Source organism: Mytilus trossulus, chromosome 14 (genome assembly GCF_036588685.1).
Source record: "Mytilus trossulus isolate FHL-02 chromosome 14, PNRI_Mtr1.1.1.hap1, whole genome shotgun sequence".
Lineage (NCBI taxonomy): Eukaryota > Metazoa > Mollusca > Bivalvia > Mytilida > Mytilidae > Mytilus > Mytilus trossulus.
The window spans coordinates 78042529-78064645 of NC_086386.1; the positions used below are offsets into that span (position 1 = coordinate 78042529).

The window sequence follows — 22117 nt, forward strand, 5'->3', positions numbered from 1 at the left end:
CGTTGAAACCTGTCGAAAATTTACTGGGTAGCATTGTGTCATTGATGAACATAACCAAATCTGTACAAGATCATGGCTCGTTGAATCAAATGTTTATTCATTTGAACAAATCGAAATCTGAATCAAAGTTTAAAATCGAGGAAACAAACAAAACTTTGGATGCAGAATCAGTTGAGGAAGCTATATTTGCTCTTAATGAAAGAATACACCAAATAGAAAAAGAAAACAGGTTTTAAGAGTATTGTAATGTGCCAATTATAGTACGGAGGCTTTGTGAGAAATTGTGCACATCCTGCTTCAAGCATGAAATTTGGCATAGACCTTCCTTAACTATTACTCTTTTATTTCAGATAGGGAGGCATTTGAAAAAAATGTCTCTCTTACGGGAAAATTCAAAATGGCGGACATAATACTAAAATCAGTCCAACATCGAAGGCTAGTATGTGAAAAGGTATTATTATCGGTCGTTCCACTGTCTATATCACTCTGTTCAGCTCTTAATATTATTCCGTATCATGTGTGACGTCAAATACGTTGACCCGGCCTTAATAACTTTGACCCGGACATATCGGCGACGTCATAATGTTTGAACCGACGTTAATAACTTTGACCCCAACTTATCAAGTCATCTTTTGTGTACTGGTGAACCAAAGAAAACACTTCCGAAACACGGAAATATAGCCCATATAAATCAATTATCAGATTATCTGCATATTGATATTGTAAAATATCAGCTGATTGACATTAAATGAAGGCTTTTTGATCTCGTTCGCTACGCTCACTCGACAAAAAGCTTCATATTATGTCTCGCAGCTGATATTTTACGATATCAACATGCAGATAACCCGATAATCGGTACTTATCATGCTAATATCAAAATATTTGGTACACTCCTTTGTTTTTTTTCCACTTTTGGATGTATTATATAGATTAGATGTCTTTAAAAACCTACAATCTCCTTTATTGAATGCGGTCGAGCATCATGTCAAAATATTACCAATGCAGTTTGGTTGAAAATATTTATAAACACATAAATGTAAATGTCTTTGTGCTTGACGAATATGAAAGGTTATAGAAGATATATATGAATTCTATTTGTACAAAATTACAGATAGTTCAGTTATAAAACTGAGGCTGTCACTCAGTGATCTTGACTCTCTTTTTACAGTGCATTTTTGTGCAATATCTGTTTTTTTATCCGCTGTCGCTATTTGGTTGTTGGTATTATTATGTCAGTTTTTTTCCCGGAGTTTTTAAATAAAAGTGGGACAAAACCCTAAAATCGTAAAAAACTGGCATTCTACTTATAACTATTCTTATATTATATTGAGAAGTAAATCGCTGTAAGTATGAAAAAGTAAACGAATTATACATCCGACATTAAAAACAATTCTTCTATTGACAAACTTATTATAAATATTCACCCTCTTCCAAATGACTGTACCAAGTCAGGAATATGACAGTTCTTGTCCATTCGTTTTTGATGCTTTTTGATTTTGCCATGTGGTTATGGACTTTCCGAATTGATTTTCCTCTGAGTTCAGTATTTTTGTGATTTTACTTTTTTCCGCTAATAATAATTTTTTCAAAAACAAAGAGAAAACTTGGATGTTGGCTAAGTCATATGTTACAGTCAAATAGATATAGGAAAATGTGGTGTGAGTGCCAATGAGACAACTCTCCATCCAAATAACAATTTAAAAAAGTAAACCATTATAGGTCAATGTACGGCCTTCGACACGGAGCCTTGGCTCACACCGAACAAGCCATAAAGGGCCCAAAAATTACTAGTGTAAAACCATTCAAATGGGGGGAAACCAACGGTTTAATCTATATAAAAAAACGAGATACGAGAAACACCTATAAATTACATTAACAAACGACAACTACTGTACATCAGATTCCTGACTTAGGACAGGGTCAAACATTTTTGTTGATGATTGATAGTTTGAAACAGATGAGTATTTGTTACGTTTTAATCGCGCTTTAAGACTATGTAAGGTTTTCGTATAATCATAATGTACTTATTGAATTGAACAATTTCATGATATCCCGAAACAAGAAACTTTTTTTCTCACATGACCATTACAATTGCTGATCTATCTATGCTCCATTACGATTTCTTTAAATGGTATATTTGAAATGAATGACGTTTTCGGAAATTAACCTTTTTAATTTGTATTTTGCATAAACTGAATATGACATTTTAGAGAAAAAGGAAAGACCGAAACAAAGAAAAATAAGTACATCAGGATAAAGACAGTAATGACTGTGAACGATTATATTTTAGCTAACGTTTCGATATAAACATTTCAGGAAGACTGGACGTGACATTACTTTATCTTAAAAAGCTATATTATAACAAAGTGATAGGAAAGCTCGCCAAAGAAAAGTGTAATGTATTAAATGAACATTTAAACTTTATACTTTACTTTAAAGCACACTTGTAATGAATGTTTTCGTTTTAATGGTCGAGTTAAGATAAATAAATACTGTCCGACTGTCTATTGACTTAAAATGGATGACAGTTGTTAATATATCAAAATCAAAGTTATACCTGTCTAGTAGTTCCTTTGAGTTCTATAAACAATTTTTTAATTCAGATGAGTACTTGCATCGATTAGTTATAGATTTATTTTCCGAATTCTGAATTTCAGAAGTGATTTAAAGGAATTTATCATATATTTAGTACAAAATACAGCTATTTTGTATATCTAATAAAGGTTCTTTTGTCCAGTCTGTATCACCTACCCTGTATCGCATACCCCGTATCGCATGGCTAAACCCGTATCGCATACCCCGTATCGCATGGTAAAACCCGTATCGCATACCTTTTTTTTTTTTTTTTTTTTTTTTAAACTAAAGTCAGTTCTTTTGGAGTTTTTTTTGCTTTTAAAAGAATTTTTTTTCTACAAAAAAAAAAATAAAAAAAAAAATATTTAAAAATATTAAAAAAAAAAAAAGATTTTTTTTTCTAAAAATAGGTCAATTTTTTAAATGACGTCATTGTTTGGTATGTAACGTCACGAACATCAAGTTTTCATATTGTATGTGACGTCACGAACATCAAGTTTTACAACAATTTTTTTGGCACATTAAATACTATAAAAAATACAAAACACTCAATAATACAATAATAAACAAAATATTTTCAAAACAACAGATTGTAAGGTAACCTTCGTATAAATAATTGAGCAGTTATTTTAAAGCTTTGAAACAAGACAAAAGCAGAACTGAAGGTAACCCAGTGCTATGGATCAGAAAACAGTTCATATAATATAAAACTCTTCTGTTGAAATATATGATAAAGCGTATAATACATGGCAAAATCCGTATCACATGCCGTATCACCCTCGACCAATATCATCCCTCGGGCCTAAAGGCCCTCGGGCTGATATTGATGTCTCGGGATGATACGACATATGATACGGATTTTGCCATGTATTATTCTCTATATAAACGATGATTAAAAGTAATTATTCGATAAGTAACCATTTTTGTAACGTTGACAATCTGTCCGAAGAATGAATACGACTTTTCATATGAGTATGGTATGTATTATTAATGTAACGTACTGTAACCTTAACTTGTATTGTGACGGAGGTATTCGAAGGCACTGGCTTTAAAAACTAATTTTCATATATATACATATTTATTATATACAAGTTTCTATATATACACTTTCATTTAATTACATTGTTCTATATGGAAACACATCCATTCTCTATCACTAACTATCTTCAAGTCTCCAACATCTCAACATTCACCCGCTTTTATCATCGAAAAGGCCTTTTCTACTTACATGACTTTCTCACACAATAAATCGTCATTCATCTCCAGACCACGCAAGTATAGGAACAGAATACAAACATACAGAAACATAAATTATAAGGCCTCTAATTAGAAATGATTACAATCAAAACACAGCTGCATCATACATTCAACTCAATGGTTCACGAAAACAATAAATCTCTTGATCATAGTAAATTAGTGTTTGCAATTGAATACCAATTTGAGATAAGAAATAAATGTGCAAAGTTTTACTCTTTTCTTTTTTTGTGTAACATTTTCTTTGATTGATACAGCTCGACATGTTGAATTTGTGTATTTCTATTGCAATCGTTTTTGATTTAAAAGGCGTGCTGTTTCAACGTTTCCATATTTTTTCGCAATTTTCAAAGGCGTAAAGCCCTGATTGTCACATAATGTAACATCAGCATGCATTTCTAATAAAATATGTACAATATCTGTATAACTTTCATCGTATAAAATTAATTCAAGAGGGTCATGTTGACTATTGTTTCCTCTACACGCTATATGCAATGGTGACTGCCCATAACTATCACATTGATCAATATCAACGTTTTTCTGTAATAATAATTTCACTATTTCCTCATGGCCACCCTTGCAAGCAGTATGCAAAGGTGACATTCCAAATTTGTCACATCCTAAAACGTCAGCACAGTGTTGTAGTAAAAGTTGTACAATGTATGTATATCCCATTTCACAAGCCACATACAACGGTGACCGTTTATACTTATTGCGGATTAAAACATCGGCATTATTGTTCAATAACACGTTCACTACATCAATATGTCCTTTAGAACATGCAAAATAAATTGGAGTCTGTTTAGTCCGACCTTGCTGGTTTATGTTTGCTCCTTTATCAAGTAAAAGCTCAACTATATCAATATGCCCGCCTTCGCAAGCAACATGTAAGGGTGTCTGGCCATGTACATCACATATAGAAATTGAGTTAATTGTCTTCAGCAACAACTTTGCGATGTCTAGATACCCTTTACCACATGCAACAAAAAAGGGAGATTGATTTCGTTGGTCACACTGATTTACATTTGCACCCTTTTCAAGTAAAAGATGTACTGTATCGTTGTTTCCTGTTTGACAAGCCATGTATAATGGCGACTTCCCAAATTTATCGCTCTGAAAAATGTCAGCCTTATTTTCTAGCAACTCTTTTACTATGCATGGGTGTCCTCCTTTACAAGCCGCATACAATGGCGTCTTCCCATATTTTGCACTCTGTGTGACATCTGCATTGTGTTTAAGGAGTATTGTTACCACGTCTATGTTTCCCCCTTCACAAGCTTCATACAAAGGTGACTGCCCAGCCCAACCACTTTGGGAAACATTGGCCTTGTATTCAATTAAAAGTTTTACAACTGCTGAATAACCCCCTTTACATGCAAAGTGTAATGCTGCACGTCCATCTTTTCTTTTTTTATTTACATTAACATTCTTTTTAAGTAGCAATTCCACTATATTTTGATGACCTTTTTTTTACATGCAGACATCAACGGTGACTGTCCACGATCGTTAGATTTTAAGGGATCAGCATTCCTATCCAGCAATAGTTTAACAATATTTGTATGGCCTTCTTTACAAGCCAAAAACAATGTAGAGCGTCCTTGATCGTCAACCTTTGATAAATTTAGATAGTTTCCTATTTTTTCTCTTGCTGCATAAGCTGTAACACGGTTAGATCGTTTCTTTTTCTTTTTTTTAAAGAATCCAAAACTTTTTTGAAGCAAAAGTTCCACCACTCCTATGTGCCCCTTTGAACAGGACACCTGTAAAAGAGACCAACCATGTTCACCATAACCATAAAATTTAGCACCGTTTTCAAGTAAAAGTTTTACTACAGCAGTGTGCCCTCCTTCACAGGCCGCAAATAAAGGTGTTGCCCAACACCAATTACTGAAATTGACATCGCATTCTACATATTTTAAATCAATCAGAACCTTCACTATGTCAGCAAAACCTTGAGCTGCGGCTTCCATAATTGGTACTGAATACATAGAAGATGAATGTTGTTTCATTGCTAGCCTTACATCAGGATCATGCTGGAAAGCTTTTATAATTTCTGCTCGAATCGTGTCAATTACTAAATTCTTATTACTTAATGTGCTTACGATGTGACCATGCTTCATATCTCGAATCAGTCTATTCAAATACTCTCCCTCCATGTTTTCCGACAACATTATTATTTTGTTATTTTCTTTTCTTTCAAATGATTGAAATCTGTAGTGATCGCGAACAAATGATGTTGGCGCATATTTGATGAAGCATTCTTTAAGATATTGCCCATACAGGAAGGCTGCAATTTCATTTATTTTATCATGTATCATTATATACATATTTCCAAACTTTTTTAAGTATGTCAACTCTAAAGATTCAAAACAACACTGTAAACATTCCCTTTCCCTTTCTAAATTAATATTTATGCCACATTCGTCCACTACATTCTTTATCTTGTCTCTTTCTAAGATAGGTGCGTATTCCAATTTTAGCCAATCTGGATTGAAACCATTCAAAAATAAGATGCACAAAACTAAAGCACATAGCTGATAATTATTCTGCCACGTTATAAATTGTGTTAAATCATCTTTGATAGTGTCAACAGGTGACAAAAATAGTTTCTTTATTTCATCAGAATTTTTCCTAACTGCCAATTTACACAGCAAGGGAAAGAAATCGAACGTTTCCCGACCCCAGGAGTAGCACATTTTGCCTGGAATGTATCGTTTCACCATTCTCATTTTTTCTGCATTTGACAAGCGAAGCTCTGTTGACAGCAAATTGCATTGGCTTCGTTTAAAAAGTGTCAACTTTAACAATTTAACGTGAACATCTCTGTATAAGTGTAATCTACAGGATACCAATAATTTTGGAGATGACATTTGTGTGCACGATAGATTGTTTTTACCTTCTTCGTTAACTTCGAAAATTTTTGCTAATTTTCCCGAATGATCTCTCCACAGCTCCACTAAACTCACATTTATTGCTTCTTTGCCACAAATATCATCAACAACAAAAACTTGTTTCGTTGTTGGGTCTCGAAAGTTGATAATATCTTGCGGTCCTGTTACAAACGGTATAACTTCGTATCCATACTTAAAACATAATTCTAACGCAATATGATGAATGATTGACGACTTGCCAGTTCCCGAGCTACCAGTGACAACAACAACGTTTTTTCTTTTATATTTCAGAAACGACTTCACGTACTTTGTAGCCTTGGTGACGACAAACATGTGGTCGTCCTTTTTCCATTCATCTAAATATTGTTGATGTTGAGCTATTAAAAATGACATAGATTATCTATAATATTATAAAGTGTATTACATTGAAATTTCATGAACTAGTTTGATAACCTTAGTATTATATTTGAAAGAATATTGAAGTGGGATTGACTTTCATAGTAAAATTACCAAAATGCTTAAACTTATACATTTGTTTAATGGATTAACATCTAAGGGTGTTTTACGGGTGTTCGTTATTGGTTAAGGCCGTAATGTGACCTGACCTTATCATTTAATCTTAGATGGATATTTGTCTCATAACCCATTATACATTAATTCAATGTTTTGATATCAAATGTAAAACATGAAAGTCAGTAAGGTAAATTCTGTATATCATCGTGCTTTTTATAAAGAGCAAATTCAGACCATCACCGACACATCTTTTAATCCAGCTATAAATCTAAAACATCATAATGAGCGAAACATATAAATTGATTTATGTACATTTGTAAAGGCCATATAAATGCATTCAAATGGAAAATTACACAATTACAATTTCCGAATGAAACTTAGTCTAATGAAACCAAACTTTTACCACATGAACAAGAGTGTGTAATCATTAAGCTTCATAACCTGTGTTCACCCAAATAATTTGATGGGATTCCTCTTGTTCAGTTTTTCGTTTTAAAGAATGCTTTGTGGATCAGTTTTTGCCTTTTTATTTTTCGTATTTAGCAATTTCGTGTCAGTTTACCATAAATAAAGGCAACAGTAGTATACCGCTGTTCAAAACTCGTAAATCTATGGACAAAAAACTAAATCGGGGTAACAAACTTAAACTGAGGGAAACGCATTAAATATAGAGAGGAGAACAACGACACAACATTAAAATATAACACACACAGAAACGGACTAAGCATTAGACAAAATCAGATGAGAATAATAAATATAACATCAAAACCAAATACATGAATTTGGGATAGAAAAGAACCGTGATACGTCTTATAGTAATGTGAATTCACACTCAAATCTGGAGAAAACAAAAGACACAAGGGAAATACAACGTTAAAATGTTACACACACAGAAACGAACATGATATAACAATGGCCATTTTCCTGACTTGGTACAGGTCATTTTTAAAGAAGAAAATGGTGGGTTGAACCTGATTTTGTGGCATGCCAAACCTCGCACTTTAATGGCAATGTTAAGTATAACATTAAAATGACAACAACTTAATATTACAGGACTACAATACAAATAAATAGGAGAACGTATTAGACAAAGAAACACATGAATAATAGATAACAAAAGACCTCAGGTTTAAAATTCAATACGTCCACACAAGACTTACCAGTGACTCCCAGATATAAAAGTTCGAGTGTCAAAAAAAGTACAAAGTTGTACAGCACTGAGGATCAAAAATTGAAAAAGGTTGTGCCAAATACGGCTAGGGTTTTCTGCTTGGGACAAGAACATCCTTATTATTTAGAACAATTTATGCTATTGCAAACAGTAAATTTTATCAAATGAATATAAAAGATATACATGATAAAACTGAAGTTTTAACTAATTACAGAAAACAAAACCTGGATACATGATACAAAGACCAACACAGAAAATAGACACACCCTATTTAGTCCAGGCCTTAACGCAAAAAGTCATAAAAATGACGTCACATACGAAGTGGTGAAAAGACTCAAAAATTACATCACATTTGAATTTCTAAAACAGCACAAAAATGACGACATATATGAAAAACTATATCTCAAAAATAAGATAGAATTATGATTGATTTAAGATTGTAAGTGAACTAAATACTAATATTACATTTAAATACAATGCACATTGCAATACTTATTAATAGCAATTAACTATATCATATATATGTCCGATTTGTTTTGAATTTAACTTCAAACGTAAAACATCGTATAGATTACGTTCAACAAAAGCAAATCTAATAAATAAAGGCGGTGATTAATTTTCTTTACCATAACACATGAATATAATAGAAAAGACGTCAACAAATTTGACAAAATCTGATGAGAATTACAAATATAACATCAAACTAAATACATGAATTTTGAATAGATAAGGACACCTCTTATAGAAATGCAAATTCACACTCAGCAAAACAGTCACAATCGGGAATAAGTCACGTTCGGTAATTAAAAGATTAGACGACGTAATGACAAACCACAATCTACCATGTGGTAAAAATGTCCTTAGCTAGTTTGGTCAAAGACACATCGTATGGATCAACTAATTCGTGATGGTGTCCATAAAATTTACGGAGTGTCAATTTTAATCTGTCCTCCTCATAACTTTGTTGGAGCAGTTTCTTTGTAAGGAGCACACTCCTGTATATGAAGTCCGTATAGTGGAACAAGCACAAGAATAACGTTTCAATTGTGAGATGTAAACACCATACGAAGGGGCAGAGGGTATGTTACTGCTGCGAAATGGGAAATTGATAATTTGGAAGGTGAAATCGTCCCGTTTATCATAGATGTTCGTGTGAAGTGGTCTATCTGCGTCAATATTGAGGAAAAGATCAAGGTATGAAGCAGTCCGTCTAGTATCAGTAGTATCCTTAATTTCAAGTTCGCTACGATATATGAGATGTAAGTATTGGCTGAAACATGGGTTATTCAATGATAGAACATCATCAATATATCGGAAAGTAAAATTAAAGAATTTCGTAAGGTGCTTTTTCTTTTTGTCTTTTAGAAGGTTTGAATGAATTCTGCTTCATACGAGTACAAAAACAAATCGGCCAGCAGGGGTGCACAATTAGTACCCATTAGAATACCGACTATCTGTTGAAATATAAATCCTCCAAAATCAACTAATATCCTGTCGATCAAAAAGTCCAGCATTTTGATAATATCATCTTCAGTATATTTTCTGGAAGATTCAGTGTGATTCTTCACAAAATATGAATTATTGTAACCCAAAACAAGAAATTTGTATCTAAGATTCCCATTTTTTATAGAAAAAGCTCTTTTTTATGAGATGGTGAAGTCGATCTTTCAACTGAGCATGGGGAATAGCAGTGTATAGCGTAGAAAAATCAAAAGTCTTTATGTTGCTGCAAAATTGCAAACATTGTGATCGAAGATTAAGCAGTAGATCTTTCTAATTTTTGAGAATCCACATCTGGTGGTTAACACCACTGGTAGAATATATCTCATCACAATATTTTTGAAACCCATCTTTAACTGTAGAAGAATACTTGTCAGTACTTGAGAAATATGTTTAATCGAACATTTTGTATGTATCGTTCTTTATATGGAGTTTTGTGTAATTTAGGTATCCAGTATAATGAAGGTAAATTGTCTTGGGTTTCTTTGATGTTGATACCAAAAGAAAGAAGGACAGATTTATGATTTTGTAAAATTTCGTCCTTGGTAAATGATGTTAAAGAATATGTAGGGTTACCAGTAGTTTTATTTATTCCAAGCTCTGTTGTGAAACATTGCAAAATATGTTTTTTACATATGAAGACAATATTATTGGAGGCTTTATCTGCTGGAACAACGACATATTTGTAATGCAAAGAGGATAAAGCATCCACAACATCCGGATTCTTGAAAGGGTTAGTAACTCTTGTACTTATATTACATCGTAAGTTTTTAATATCACTTTGGTATTTTCCTCTATACAATCGTTTTGTCTATAATACACTCTATTTAAAGTCATCCTTATGTTTGTGTATCGACAAAAAGATCATGATACAAAGTCATCCTTGTGTTTCTTTATCAGGGGAAAGATTATGATACGAACCATCCTGTGTTTCTTTATCGGGGAATCGTTCAAGATACGAAAAAAGTAAAATCACAAAAATACTGAACTTAGAGGAAAATCAATTCGGAAAGTCGATAATCACATGGCAAAATCAAATAACAAAACGTATCAAAAACGAATGGACAAGAATTGCCATATTCCTGACTTGGTACATGCATTTTGTAGAAAATGGTGGATTAAACCTGGTTCTATAGCGCTAACCCTCTCACTTTAATGACAGTCTCATCAAATTTCGTTATATTTACATTGTTGCGTTAAATAAACAGACACAATAAATAAAATAGTCAAAACATGGGTACATCAGTCATCATCGTATAACAATTTTAAAAGGAACAATTTAACAGAACACAAAATCATCTACTATCTAAGAAACACATTCATTGATTTGAGTGTCTGACGTCAGAAAGTTTTATACGTCACATAAATTTGTCGTTCAATGTGCATACAAACAATATTTTAATTTACGTATGCAATTTTAGCAAACGAGATTAAAAAATATAAATATTATACCCCTTATATTCTTTGGAATAGTATCGTCTTCATACTTCTTTATTTCTAAGGCCAAATCTTCTATCTGCGTGGTAACTTTTTTGGTTATCAACTTCATGTCTTTACCTGGAATAGAATCGTTTTAAAAGCATTTTCGACAAACATTTCATGTAAATAAAAGGTCCACAAAATATTATAAACCTGACAAACTTATTGCTAAACTACAATTAAAGTCATTTTTTTGGTGAAACGAGTTACTGGTGAAAAAAAATGGTTATCCAATTCTTAAAACAATGCATGTATATATCATAAACTTAGCTTTCTTGGCACGATTTTATCATTTTGTGCGCAAATATATCGTATAACCGTCAATTATTTTATTCTCAATGTCTGTTATGATTTAACAAATATGGCAGCTCATTAAATGCAGTGTTTTGTCTCCGAGGTTTACCGATTGTCACCTTATAGTAAACATTCAACAAAAAACATGGAGATTGAGCACGTGTTTTACATGTACAATCAGATAATAGTTAATTTCAGTGACAGATCCATGCGTATTGCGAACACCGGATTTTTTTACGAGCAGGTTCACTCTAAATTTACTTTGCATAAGGAAAATATGTCGGTGAATTGCTTCCTGGTAGCAAGCAATTAGAAAACGTTAACTTCTTCTTCTAAATGTGGACAAATTAAAGAATTTTCTGTAGAAAAAAGTATATTTATATAAGTTTAATAATGAAAATTATCCATTTTGTTATAAAAAAACATATGCATAATTTTTTTTTTTAATTTTAGGTTTCATATGATTTGTTTTTACATTTCTATTCTTTTACAATATAGAATAACATTACTTTCATTCACTCTTTTCTTAATTTAAATTCTGTGCAGTCGTTAGTTGTACTATAACACTAGATTGCAATGTACAATTAACTTAATTAATAGTTTTAATAGAAATAAACAAGTGGCAAAAGAGAGTACTAGAAACAATCTTAAAGTACCTTCAATTGCCCTAAATGAAAAATGAAAAAGTATTATAAACGTATATCGGGAAATAAATGTCTTTAGGTATGACAAGTGAGCCTTGTATTTTCAATCGAAGAGCAATTACTGAGTATTTGCAATATATTGTATTAATTGCCATAAATTTTCATAAAATGCTTGTTTCATGCGATATTGCATCCAAGCTGATACATTCTTCAACATCCAATTTTAAATAAATATGAGTGTAATCAAGGAAACATTTTTGAAATATTTCTTTCTAGGAAAAACGTTCCGTACTTCACGTAAAACCTGAAGTCTTTTGGGGGATATAGATGAGCCTCAGCTTAATATGCTTAAACAATAAGTTTCAATATCAGAAATGAGTTCAAATAATTTATATTATTAACTGATTTACCCACAACTAGTTGACATTTTAGTTGTAAAGTCGCAAAACATATGTACGCTTTTCATTTGCGACAAGTTAATGGATAATGATTATAAAGGGATGGTTAATCGAAATGAGATGCACCAATTTTAATGCCAGTGCATACAAAAACGATTGACTCGTGATTAGTCGTTTTCCTAAAACCGGACTTACATAAGAGGAAAATGTCACATTGTCTTATTTCTATCAAGAAATGATGTAGATGTATTTATACATAATTAATAATTTTGTTTAAGATTATAAAAATTACTGCTGCCATATAAATAACTGACATTTTAAAATATTTTCTGTCAAAGACAAAATATTTCAAACGTAATATCTTCGACAAAAATTACGGATTGATATCAAAGACAAATTAGATTTCATTTGAGCACAATCTAAGACAACTTATTACCTTGTGCACTGCATTTACTGTGAAGTAGAGTTATGGAAGTTTGAGTTATAGCTGTTTGTGATTTCAATGTCCCTATTTGATTAGAAATTTCGCCACGAAGTTCACACAGATCTTGCCGAATATAAGTTAAAATGTCTCTGTTGAGATTTATCTGACTCAAATCCTCAAATTTTGGTTTGTATTTCACTCCACCAATCCTGATGATTGCCTAATAAAATAGAGAAACACATCAAGTTAGGATAAGTTTGGCTGAGAAAGTTTGCATCTTAGTAAATACACATTCTCTATATTTAGTAAAGGGAAACTTAAGAAAGGTATTTTATAAATCATGCAAGCACCACCAACACTGGCAACTAAGCAGATATATATTTATTTTGGATTTATCATTTTGACTGTTTTATATTTTTTAGTTTTCTTTTACTTTTAAATTGATTGGGGGTTTATTTAAATGACCTTTCTGAAAGGAGAGGACAAAATGTCATTTGACTAAACTATACAATACAATACAACACAACACTATAATATGCTTTATTTAAAAACAATCCGTCATATTAACATGTGCAACTAGAGTTGAATACATACAGATACAATCATATACAATCATAGAAACAAAAAAACAAACTTTGAAACGGAATATATTAATAATTACTATACTTTAAATAATATACACGATGTAAATCTGTTCTAACATTTTACCTTAGTTATACAAATCCACATCGTGTTGAAGTCTTCATTGGATAATTCGTCTGTTTCAGTATGGGCCATAAAATTTCTATAGTATTTAATTCTAGCCAAATCTGCTCCATCGCTGGTTTCTGTAACTGGTGGTAGTTTGTCATAGCCAAGGCATGGTTGCAAGATATTTGTCATGTTCCTCAATAAGCATATCATTAGTGTAATATCGTAATTTTCTGATGATGTTATGCCTACAATGGAGAATAGAATTATAAAGACTTAAGAGATCACATTTAAAATTAAATAAATACGTTAACAGGAGCTTTTTAAGACGCATCTCTAACGTGCAGTAAGCCACTCAGAAACTTATGACGATCACTTATCACATGACCCACTTTGTAAAATATCTCTTTGATTCATACAAAAAAAATATCTCTAAATCTCACAGTATCAAGATGCTTGATTACTTTATTGACAACATATTTATACGTTTAAAGGACGTGTTTTAGTCAAACAATCGGCAATATCATGGGAACCAATTGTGCATCCCTTCGTCTGACATGTTTCTTTATTCATCTGAAGATGATTTCATACAGGAAAATGTTAGCAGTATACTTTCCGCTCTCTATATATACACATCCACATCGGGACAGCTGCAGTACAGGCGATTTGGTATCACTTTATGTCAGTAGCATGTGTTCGAATCCCGTTTGGTTGATATTTAGACGAGTTGTATATACATAATGTACACAGCCATGTTTCACCATCACTGCTGGTGATCCAATGGCTAAATCTGTTGTAGAGTTGTCACTGACTCAGACGTCCTTATAAATATAATTATTTTCTGTGACTGTATCTTACATTAATTTGTAGGATCCTTTACTATAGATAATGTAGCTGATCTGTAAGAATAACATCTTCACGCCTTATATATCATGTACTGTAGTATGACGCTAGATTAAAACTGACGTGGAAAGGTAACATCCGGCCACCGATTTTTTTATGAAGCCCAGGTGGTCGTGTTGTCTAGCAGGACGGCTACAGTGCAGGCGATTTGGTGTTACGATATCTCAGTAGCATGGTTCGAATCCCGGGGTGGGGGGAGGGAAAAAATAATGCGAAATCAAATTTACAGATCTAACATTGTTGGGTTGATGTCTAGACGAGCTGTATATACACATCCATATATACGAGTCTAAATTGAAAACTACGTTCAAATCTATGATTGCGTTGGATAAAAACCGCAATTTTTATACATGTGCATGTAAAACAAATTTCGTTGTAGAAGGGTCTAAAAACAGCACAAACAACATTTTTCAAAAGACCAGTGAAATAGTATATTTCAACAAAACTCATTTGACTAACAGGTCGAAAAACTGATGTTCTTTAACCCTGCTGCCTGCCATTGGCGATTGCTAAATAAAATTGATCACATTATGTAACAAAATGGATCTTAATATAAATTTAATACTAAACAGAATTTTTTTTTTTAACTTGTGGCCAAATGTTATGCCACAAACACACGGTGTCAATATATTTTTTGTACACCAGATCCGGATTTTGCAATAAATGTCTCTTCAGTGATGTTAGGGATCGAAACGACATTTGGAAGGTCATATAAAAAATTCCCTCATTTTTAGAAAAAGTACCCTCATTTTTAGATAGACTTAAGCGTCAATATAGGATGAACGGATCATATAAACCGGAGGGAAAAAATGATACAAGCCCAAACGAAAAAATATAAACCAGTCTAAATTGAAAACTACGTTCAAACCTATGATTGCGTTGGATAAAAACTGCAATTTTTATACGTGTGCATGTAAAACAAATTTCGTTGTAGAAGGGTCTAAAAACAGCACAAACAACATTTTCCAAAAGACCAAAAAAGTGAAAAAGTATATTTAAACAAAACGCATTTGACTAACAGGTCGAACAACTGATGTTCTTTAACCCTGCTGCCTGCCATTGGCGATTGCTAAATAAAATTGATCACAAGATGTAAAAAAATGGATCTTAATATAAATTAACTACTAAACAGAATTTTTTTTTTAACTTGTGGCCACGATGTTATGCCACAAACACACGGTGTCAATATATTTTTAGTACACTAGATCCGGATTTCGACAATAAATGTCTCTTCAGTGATGTTAGGGATTGAAACGGCATTTGAAAGGTCATATAAAAAGTACCCTCATTTTTAGAAAAAGTACCCTCATTTTTAGATAGACTTAAGAGTCAATATAGGATGAACGGATCATATAAACCGGAGAGAAAATATGATACAAGCCCAAACGGAAAAATATAAATGAGTCTAAATTGAAAACCACGTTCAAACCTATGATTGCGTTGGATAAAAACCGCAATTTTTTTACGTGTGCATGTCAAACAAATTTCGTTGTAGAAGGGTCTAAAAACAGCACAAACAACATTTTCCAAAAGACCAAAAAAGTGAAAAAGTATATTCAAACGCACATCCATATATATATATAGAGATGATGTTTTGTCACTAAATGATGTGATGACTCTGTTAAATGCATTTATGTGACCTATCGAATTAGACCAATTCTGGGTTTGTATTTATATGAACAACACGAATGGAGTTACATGTGGAGAAGGATCTGATTACCTTTCCGGAGGAGCACCTTCGATCACCTCCAGTTTTTGTGTGGTTCGTGTTGCTCAGTCTTTAGTTTTCTTTATTATATGTTGTGTACTTCTGTTGATTTATTGGTTTTATTCTTTTTAGCCATTATATGTTTTGTTTTATTTTCGACTGATGAGATTGAAATTCCCTCTGGTGCTATTCGTCTCTCATTAAGAGGGTAGTGCAAAGTTTGTGATTGTGGTCAAATGTAGCTCGAACTATAATATATTTTGCCAAATTAGATACCTAGATCATACAGTTGATAAAAGCCAGTGAGGAAAAGATGAAAACAAAATTCTACGTTGCTAAAACTGGTTTCTTTATTAATCTCATTTAAAGACAGAGCTTGTGATTCCATGTTACTAGATACATACGCAGGATAATGAGGTCATCAACTTAATGTAACAAAAAATGCAAATCATGTGTTAAATCTTCAAATAAGGAATGAATGGTTGCAAAACAGTCATTTAGAACAAAACTCAATCTCTAGTAGGTCTCTAATAAGACGACGGTATGTCATTAACGTATTAATAAGACATATCCGAAATAAACACCGGGTTTCGGAAAAGGCATTATGTGTGATATTTTTCAAAGTATCTGTCACGTCTCATCACAATAACATACATTTTATTAATGATTTTCATAATAGAAAAAGTCAACCACTTATGATGATTACCCTATTACCTTGATAAAAACCAAAGTTAATTACAAATAAGTTTATATTGATTACGATGTTATCTCAACCGTTTTAAACTTCAGTAAAATACGTGACTGATGTTTGTCATTAAACAACATTTTCCCATTCTTTATAAATTGTTGCTTCTGTTGCATAAAGTCAAGTCAAACGTATTAATACATGGTAAACACGGCCACTTTGTAGTGAATATATTATCACATTGCACTGTTATTTCATTACCGTTTGTTAGTATTGTGCCCTTTGGTTATAAAGATAAACGTCATGCGTGTTCGTCTTAACTGTGTTATATCTGTAGTAATGTGACCTATAATGTTTTACTTTTACAAATTGTGACTTGGATGATAGATTTGTCTCATTGTCACTCATACCAAATCGTCGTATATCTTATCTAGCTTGATTGAAATTAAATGTCTAAACTTTGAGTTTTGTAACTTCCATAAAGCATTGCAGGTTTATATTACATACCTGATGTCGGATAAAGTAGATCCATTTGTTTCCTACTGATGATATGACGATTTAAAAGGTGGTTTGTAATCTTAGCTTTGTCTCTTGCAAGTGTAGCTATAAGCGATGATGGCTTGTAATGTTGGTTGAACAAATCTCGCACTGCTTTTGGTGCAACATTACTCATAAGTCGAAACATTCGTAAAAAATTATCTTCATTCTCTGTTAATGAATTTTCTGCACGATTCAGTTGTCTAAAATAATTCCTTGAATAAACCTAAAAAAAAGACAAATGACGTCTACAGAAAAAATCGTATCTTATTTTGTTAGAACTTATAAATATAGATTCTTACATTGATACCAGTGGATTATCGGATTTATCCAATCGAGATAGTTAATTTATCAATTTTAAAGTCCGAGCCGCCTCGGCGAGGACTTTAAAATTTATAAATTAACTATCGAGATTGGATAAATCCGATAATCCACGAGTAACTATGTAAGAATCTGTTTCTCTAATGATTAAAAAGACATTTTCTTTTTTTGTTAACTGAAAATCCCCTTCGAGTGCCTTTCACATTGCACGAAGTTGTCAATTTCATTAACACCTGTTGTCAAATTTTGATTCATCCAGTTAGCTAAAAAGGTCATGACTCTTAAAATCATCCAATGATCTTTTGAGATCACCAGCAACCACACGTTGATAATTTTTTTTTATACAATGGGTTCGGAAAGGGATAAATTTCCATAGAATTAGAGAAACAGTTATAATAACCCTATAATATTATATAGCAATATAATATTTCCCACAGAAAGTAACCAAAAGTTAGCGTGCAATAAATTCCAATATTTCACTAGTGCAATAAATTCCAATATTTCACTAGACTAGTGTAATAAATTCCAATATTTCACTAGTGTTATAAATTCCAATATTTCACTAGTGCAATAAATTCCAATATTTCACTAGTGTAATAAATTTTCACTAGTGCAATAAATTCCAATAATTCACTAGTGCAATAAATTCCAATATTTCACTAGTGCAATAAATTCCAATAATTCACTAGTGCAATAAATTCCAATAATTCACTAGTGCAATAAATTCCAATATTTCACTAGTGCAATTAATTCCAATATTTCACTAGTGCAATAAATCTTCAAAATTCATGATGTCATCAACGACAAAATCTTAGTTTGAACCAATTTTTATTTTCAAATAATATATGGCTAATTAATAAAAGGGTTATTGCATGAATATTGGGGAATATAGTCCCACGTAGAACATATATTGCACTCACAAGCATGTAGACACGCTGATAACATTTGCCCAAGAAAGTAACAAAACAATTAGATTAATGAAATAACCGGCATTTCAAAACAAAATTTTCATTCACTTGGTCTTGTACAATGTTTATGAAAATATGATATAAATTATATATTTTTTTTCAAATGTACATGTTTTCACTGTTCATTTAAAATTCATTTTATATAATTTAAATCTCTCAATTATTAAGAAACTCACTTTCATCATTATATATAATAATTACATATTTTTCATATTATAGTGAATACGCCTATCAACATCATAAATGCTTTATGACTGATAACATATCATCTATTCTCGCATTAAGCATCCAAAAACATGATTCATACTCCAGATTTGAAAACCATTAGTAAGAATTTTCAATATATAAGTATATAATATACGCGCTTGAAGTTAATAATTTAAATTCAGAAATCAATTGTCATTTTCATGTTTAAATTTGTATGTTTGCATTATCTAAAATTGTAAAATAAAAAATGCTGTCCAAAATACAACGAAAATAATCAAACAAAATATCACAAAGCTAGTACTGCAGAAAGTGTTTTAGCTGAGGAAAATAATGTTCTTTTCTTTTTCGGGTTACTAGAAGCAGCTCAAGCTTGTTTGTGTTGCATTTTGCATAAACGCACAGTTTAAATAAACCCTCCATTATTTTCATTACACTCACAAGACTTGTATGACACCATGTCGAAAACATCCTGATCCATCCCGTTAAGAACAGTGTTGTTATTATGATCAGTACTACAGCTAATGATGTGGATAAAACGGAGTCCATTCTTTTGATGTAGTCATCAACTCAAGTGGGCATTATTCTACAATTATAGATCTATAAATATTAAATATTAATAACTAAAGTCATCATACACGTGGTGAACAAAAGATGATTTTTTGTTTATAAATTAAGGAAGCTCGGAGGTACAACAATCTAAATAAAATTGAATATCCTCACTCTCTCATTGATTTATGCTTAGTCGCTTCGTGTATATTGCTCCCAAGTTGAAAGAAATTTATAATTTAAAAATTAGAATCCTCTCGATTGTCATAGATTCATGTAGTGAGATAACCGTTGATACAAAATTCGAGGAATATGTCTACAAATGCTCGAGGAATATGAAGACGTGTCTGTAGTTTCTAAAATTTCCAGTTCTCGGGGATATAATTAATAGAACCAAAGCAGAAGAGTTTGGATTGTTAATGGAAAACACATACATTATCAGGATATCTGAATGTGAAATTAAATGATCTGGCTACTCTTATTTTCTTGTTTTTGACAAGTAGCACTAACTCATATGAAAATAAGAAAAGGTCGAATAGGAGAGACGCACAGTTCTTTTCCAAAGGAATGCCGATAATTTGTTCCAAAAATCTACCTCTAAATACAACATATGTGTTGTCAATAAGAAGTCACAGCATACTTTTTTAAGCATTTGATGATACGCATGCTTGGTTTATTCTAAATATAACAGAACGCTTAAGGGGTAAATTCAGTAAATAAATATACGTCATCAGGGACCGCCTATTTAAGGGAAGGCTTTATATATTAAACTGAAATCCGAATTTCAGTACGAATCTACAGTGTTTGTAAACAAGGTCATGTGAATGCCCAAAAAATGCAGCATGACCCTATGTTTTAATTGGTGAAATAGATAAGGCTACATTTGTACTTTCATGAATGATATATGAAATTTCTGAAGGTGAATCAGGTATAAATTTAATTCAAGACATGCATTCTGTCACTGTACTTGTGCAAGGCCACACAAAAATCACAAAACTCATTTCATTTGTATATTAATGTAATGGAAGCATGTTGGAATCCTTTGAAGTTGTTAATTACTCCAATTTCGATGTTTAACTCGGCTATCCAAGATGTACTGAGTGTATTGTGAGAGGAAGCATGGGGTATATAGTAAAAATCAGGTTTTTGTATCCAGATTGAAAGAAACAATAGAAATTATACTTCAGGGTTATGATATCAATAAAAGGCATAAATATTCTCCCCATTTTACATCACATTTTGCACATATTTCTTGTCATAATGTGTAAAATCTTATGGAAAATCAGAATTACCTCCCTTTGACAGTGTATTTGTTAAGCTGTGTTAAGTTGTAAATAAGTACTTTACAAAACATTTTAACATTCGAATTTTCTGACCGCATTAAGATATTCATTTATTTTTACATAACGCATTGCTTTTCTTTATTTTAAAAAAAAATACTACACAACTTTTTATGATTACATGCCCTTCATTTATGGAACTAGTGTTGAAATGTTTGTATTACTATATTAAATGATTGCTTTTAAATATTCTAAATTGTTAGTTTAATCTTCTAAATACAAAGATTGGTGATACCCAGTCATATTTTTTCATATTTGGCAATTTTTTTACTTCAGTTCTGGCTGTCTAGTTTTAGCAAAGAAACCATCCTGATGTTGGGGTAACAGGAATTTCTGCAGAGTGATTGTCAATGACATTTTGTGAACTTTACAAGTAATTAAAATACAGATTTAGTTAAATGAAACATAATTGTTTTTTTAATGAAACTGCTTGAAAAAGCCTTTGAAAAGTGTTTTGTGGTCTTTTCAGGGTATTTAATTAAAAACTTCCATATAAGGCAAAATTAAAATAAGAGTACACCAAAACTTAAGTTTTTTGATGTACATGCAATGCTGGTCAAAGCATACACAGGAAACAATTCATATTTATTGAACATAGTACCGTATAGCGGGTTATTTTCGCGGGTGTAGATTTCGCGATTTTCATTGAACAAGGTATACGAAATATTTTGGCGGTTATTGTTTTGGCGGATTAAAAACTTTTATTAATACCTTTGTATGAACACTTTTAATTTGGCGGAATTTATTTTGGCGATTAAGTTCTGTCCGCGAAAATAAGCGAAAATTTGCACCCCGCGAAAATAACCCGCTATACGGAATTTTACACCATTATTTTACAAACAGCCAATATGCAACTTTATATACCAAATATACATTGGCCGCAGTATGGGCTGTAGTATATATTTTGCATTATCTCTACAAGTTCAGCATATTTTATGAATGTTGTATTGAAACTGGAACTTGAAAATTGGCTACATTACATGATTATAAAAAAAAAAGAGGTAAAAGCTGCTAAAAAGTCCCTTATAAGGGTAAATTCAGGAAATAAATATACGTCATCAGGGACTGCC

At 32.0% G+C, this 22117-nt stretch overlaps 2 protein-coding genes across 2 annotated transcripts; both read right to left on the bottom strand.

Moving 5' to 3' along the window:
- Positions 1 to 4110: 4110 nt before the first annotated feature.
- Positions 4111 to 4911, bottom strand: LOC134698099 (serine/threonine-protein phosphatase 6 regulatory ankyrin repeat subunit B-like). Its single transcript, XM_063560391.1, has one exon. It carries the CDS (start codon positions 4909 to 4911, stop codon positions 4111 to 4113), a length of 801 nt encoding a protein of 266 aa, XP_063416461.1.
- Positions 4912 to 5147: 236 nt separating this feature from the next.
- On the bottom strand, positions 5148 to 17853 carry LOC134696615 (uncharacterized). Its single transcript, XM_063558482.1, has 5 exons — positions 17636 to 17853; positions 13851 to 14080; positions 13155 to 13362; positions 11356 to 11460; positions 5148 to 7096 (listed from the first exon to the last, which is right to left on the bottom strand). The coding sequence occupies exons 1-5, from the start codon at positions 17811 to 17813 to the stop codon at positions 5277 to 5279; spliced, it is 2541 nt and encodes an 846-aa protein (XP_063414552.1). The 5' UTR covers positions 17814 to 17853; the 3' UTR covers positions 5148 to 5276.
- Between the last annotated feature and the right edge of the window lie 4264 nt (positions 17854 to 22117).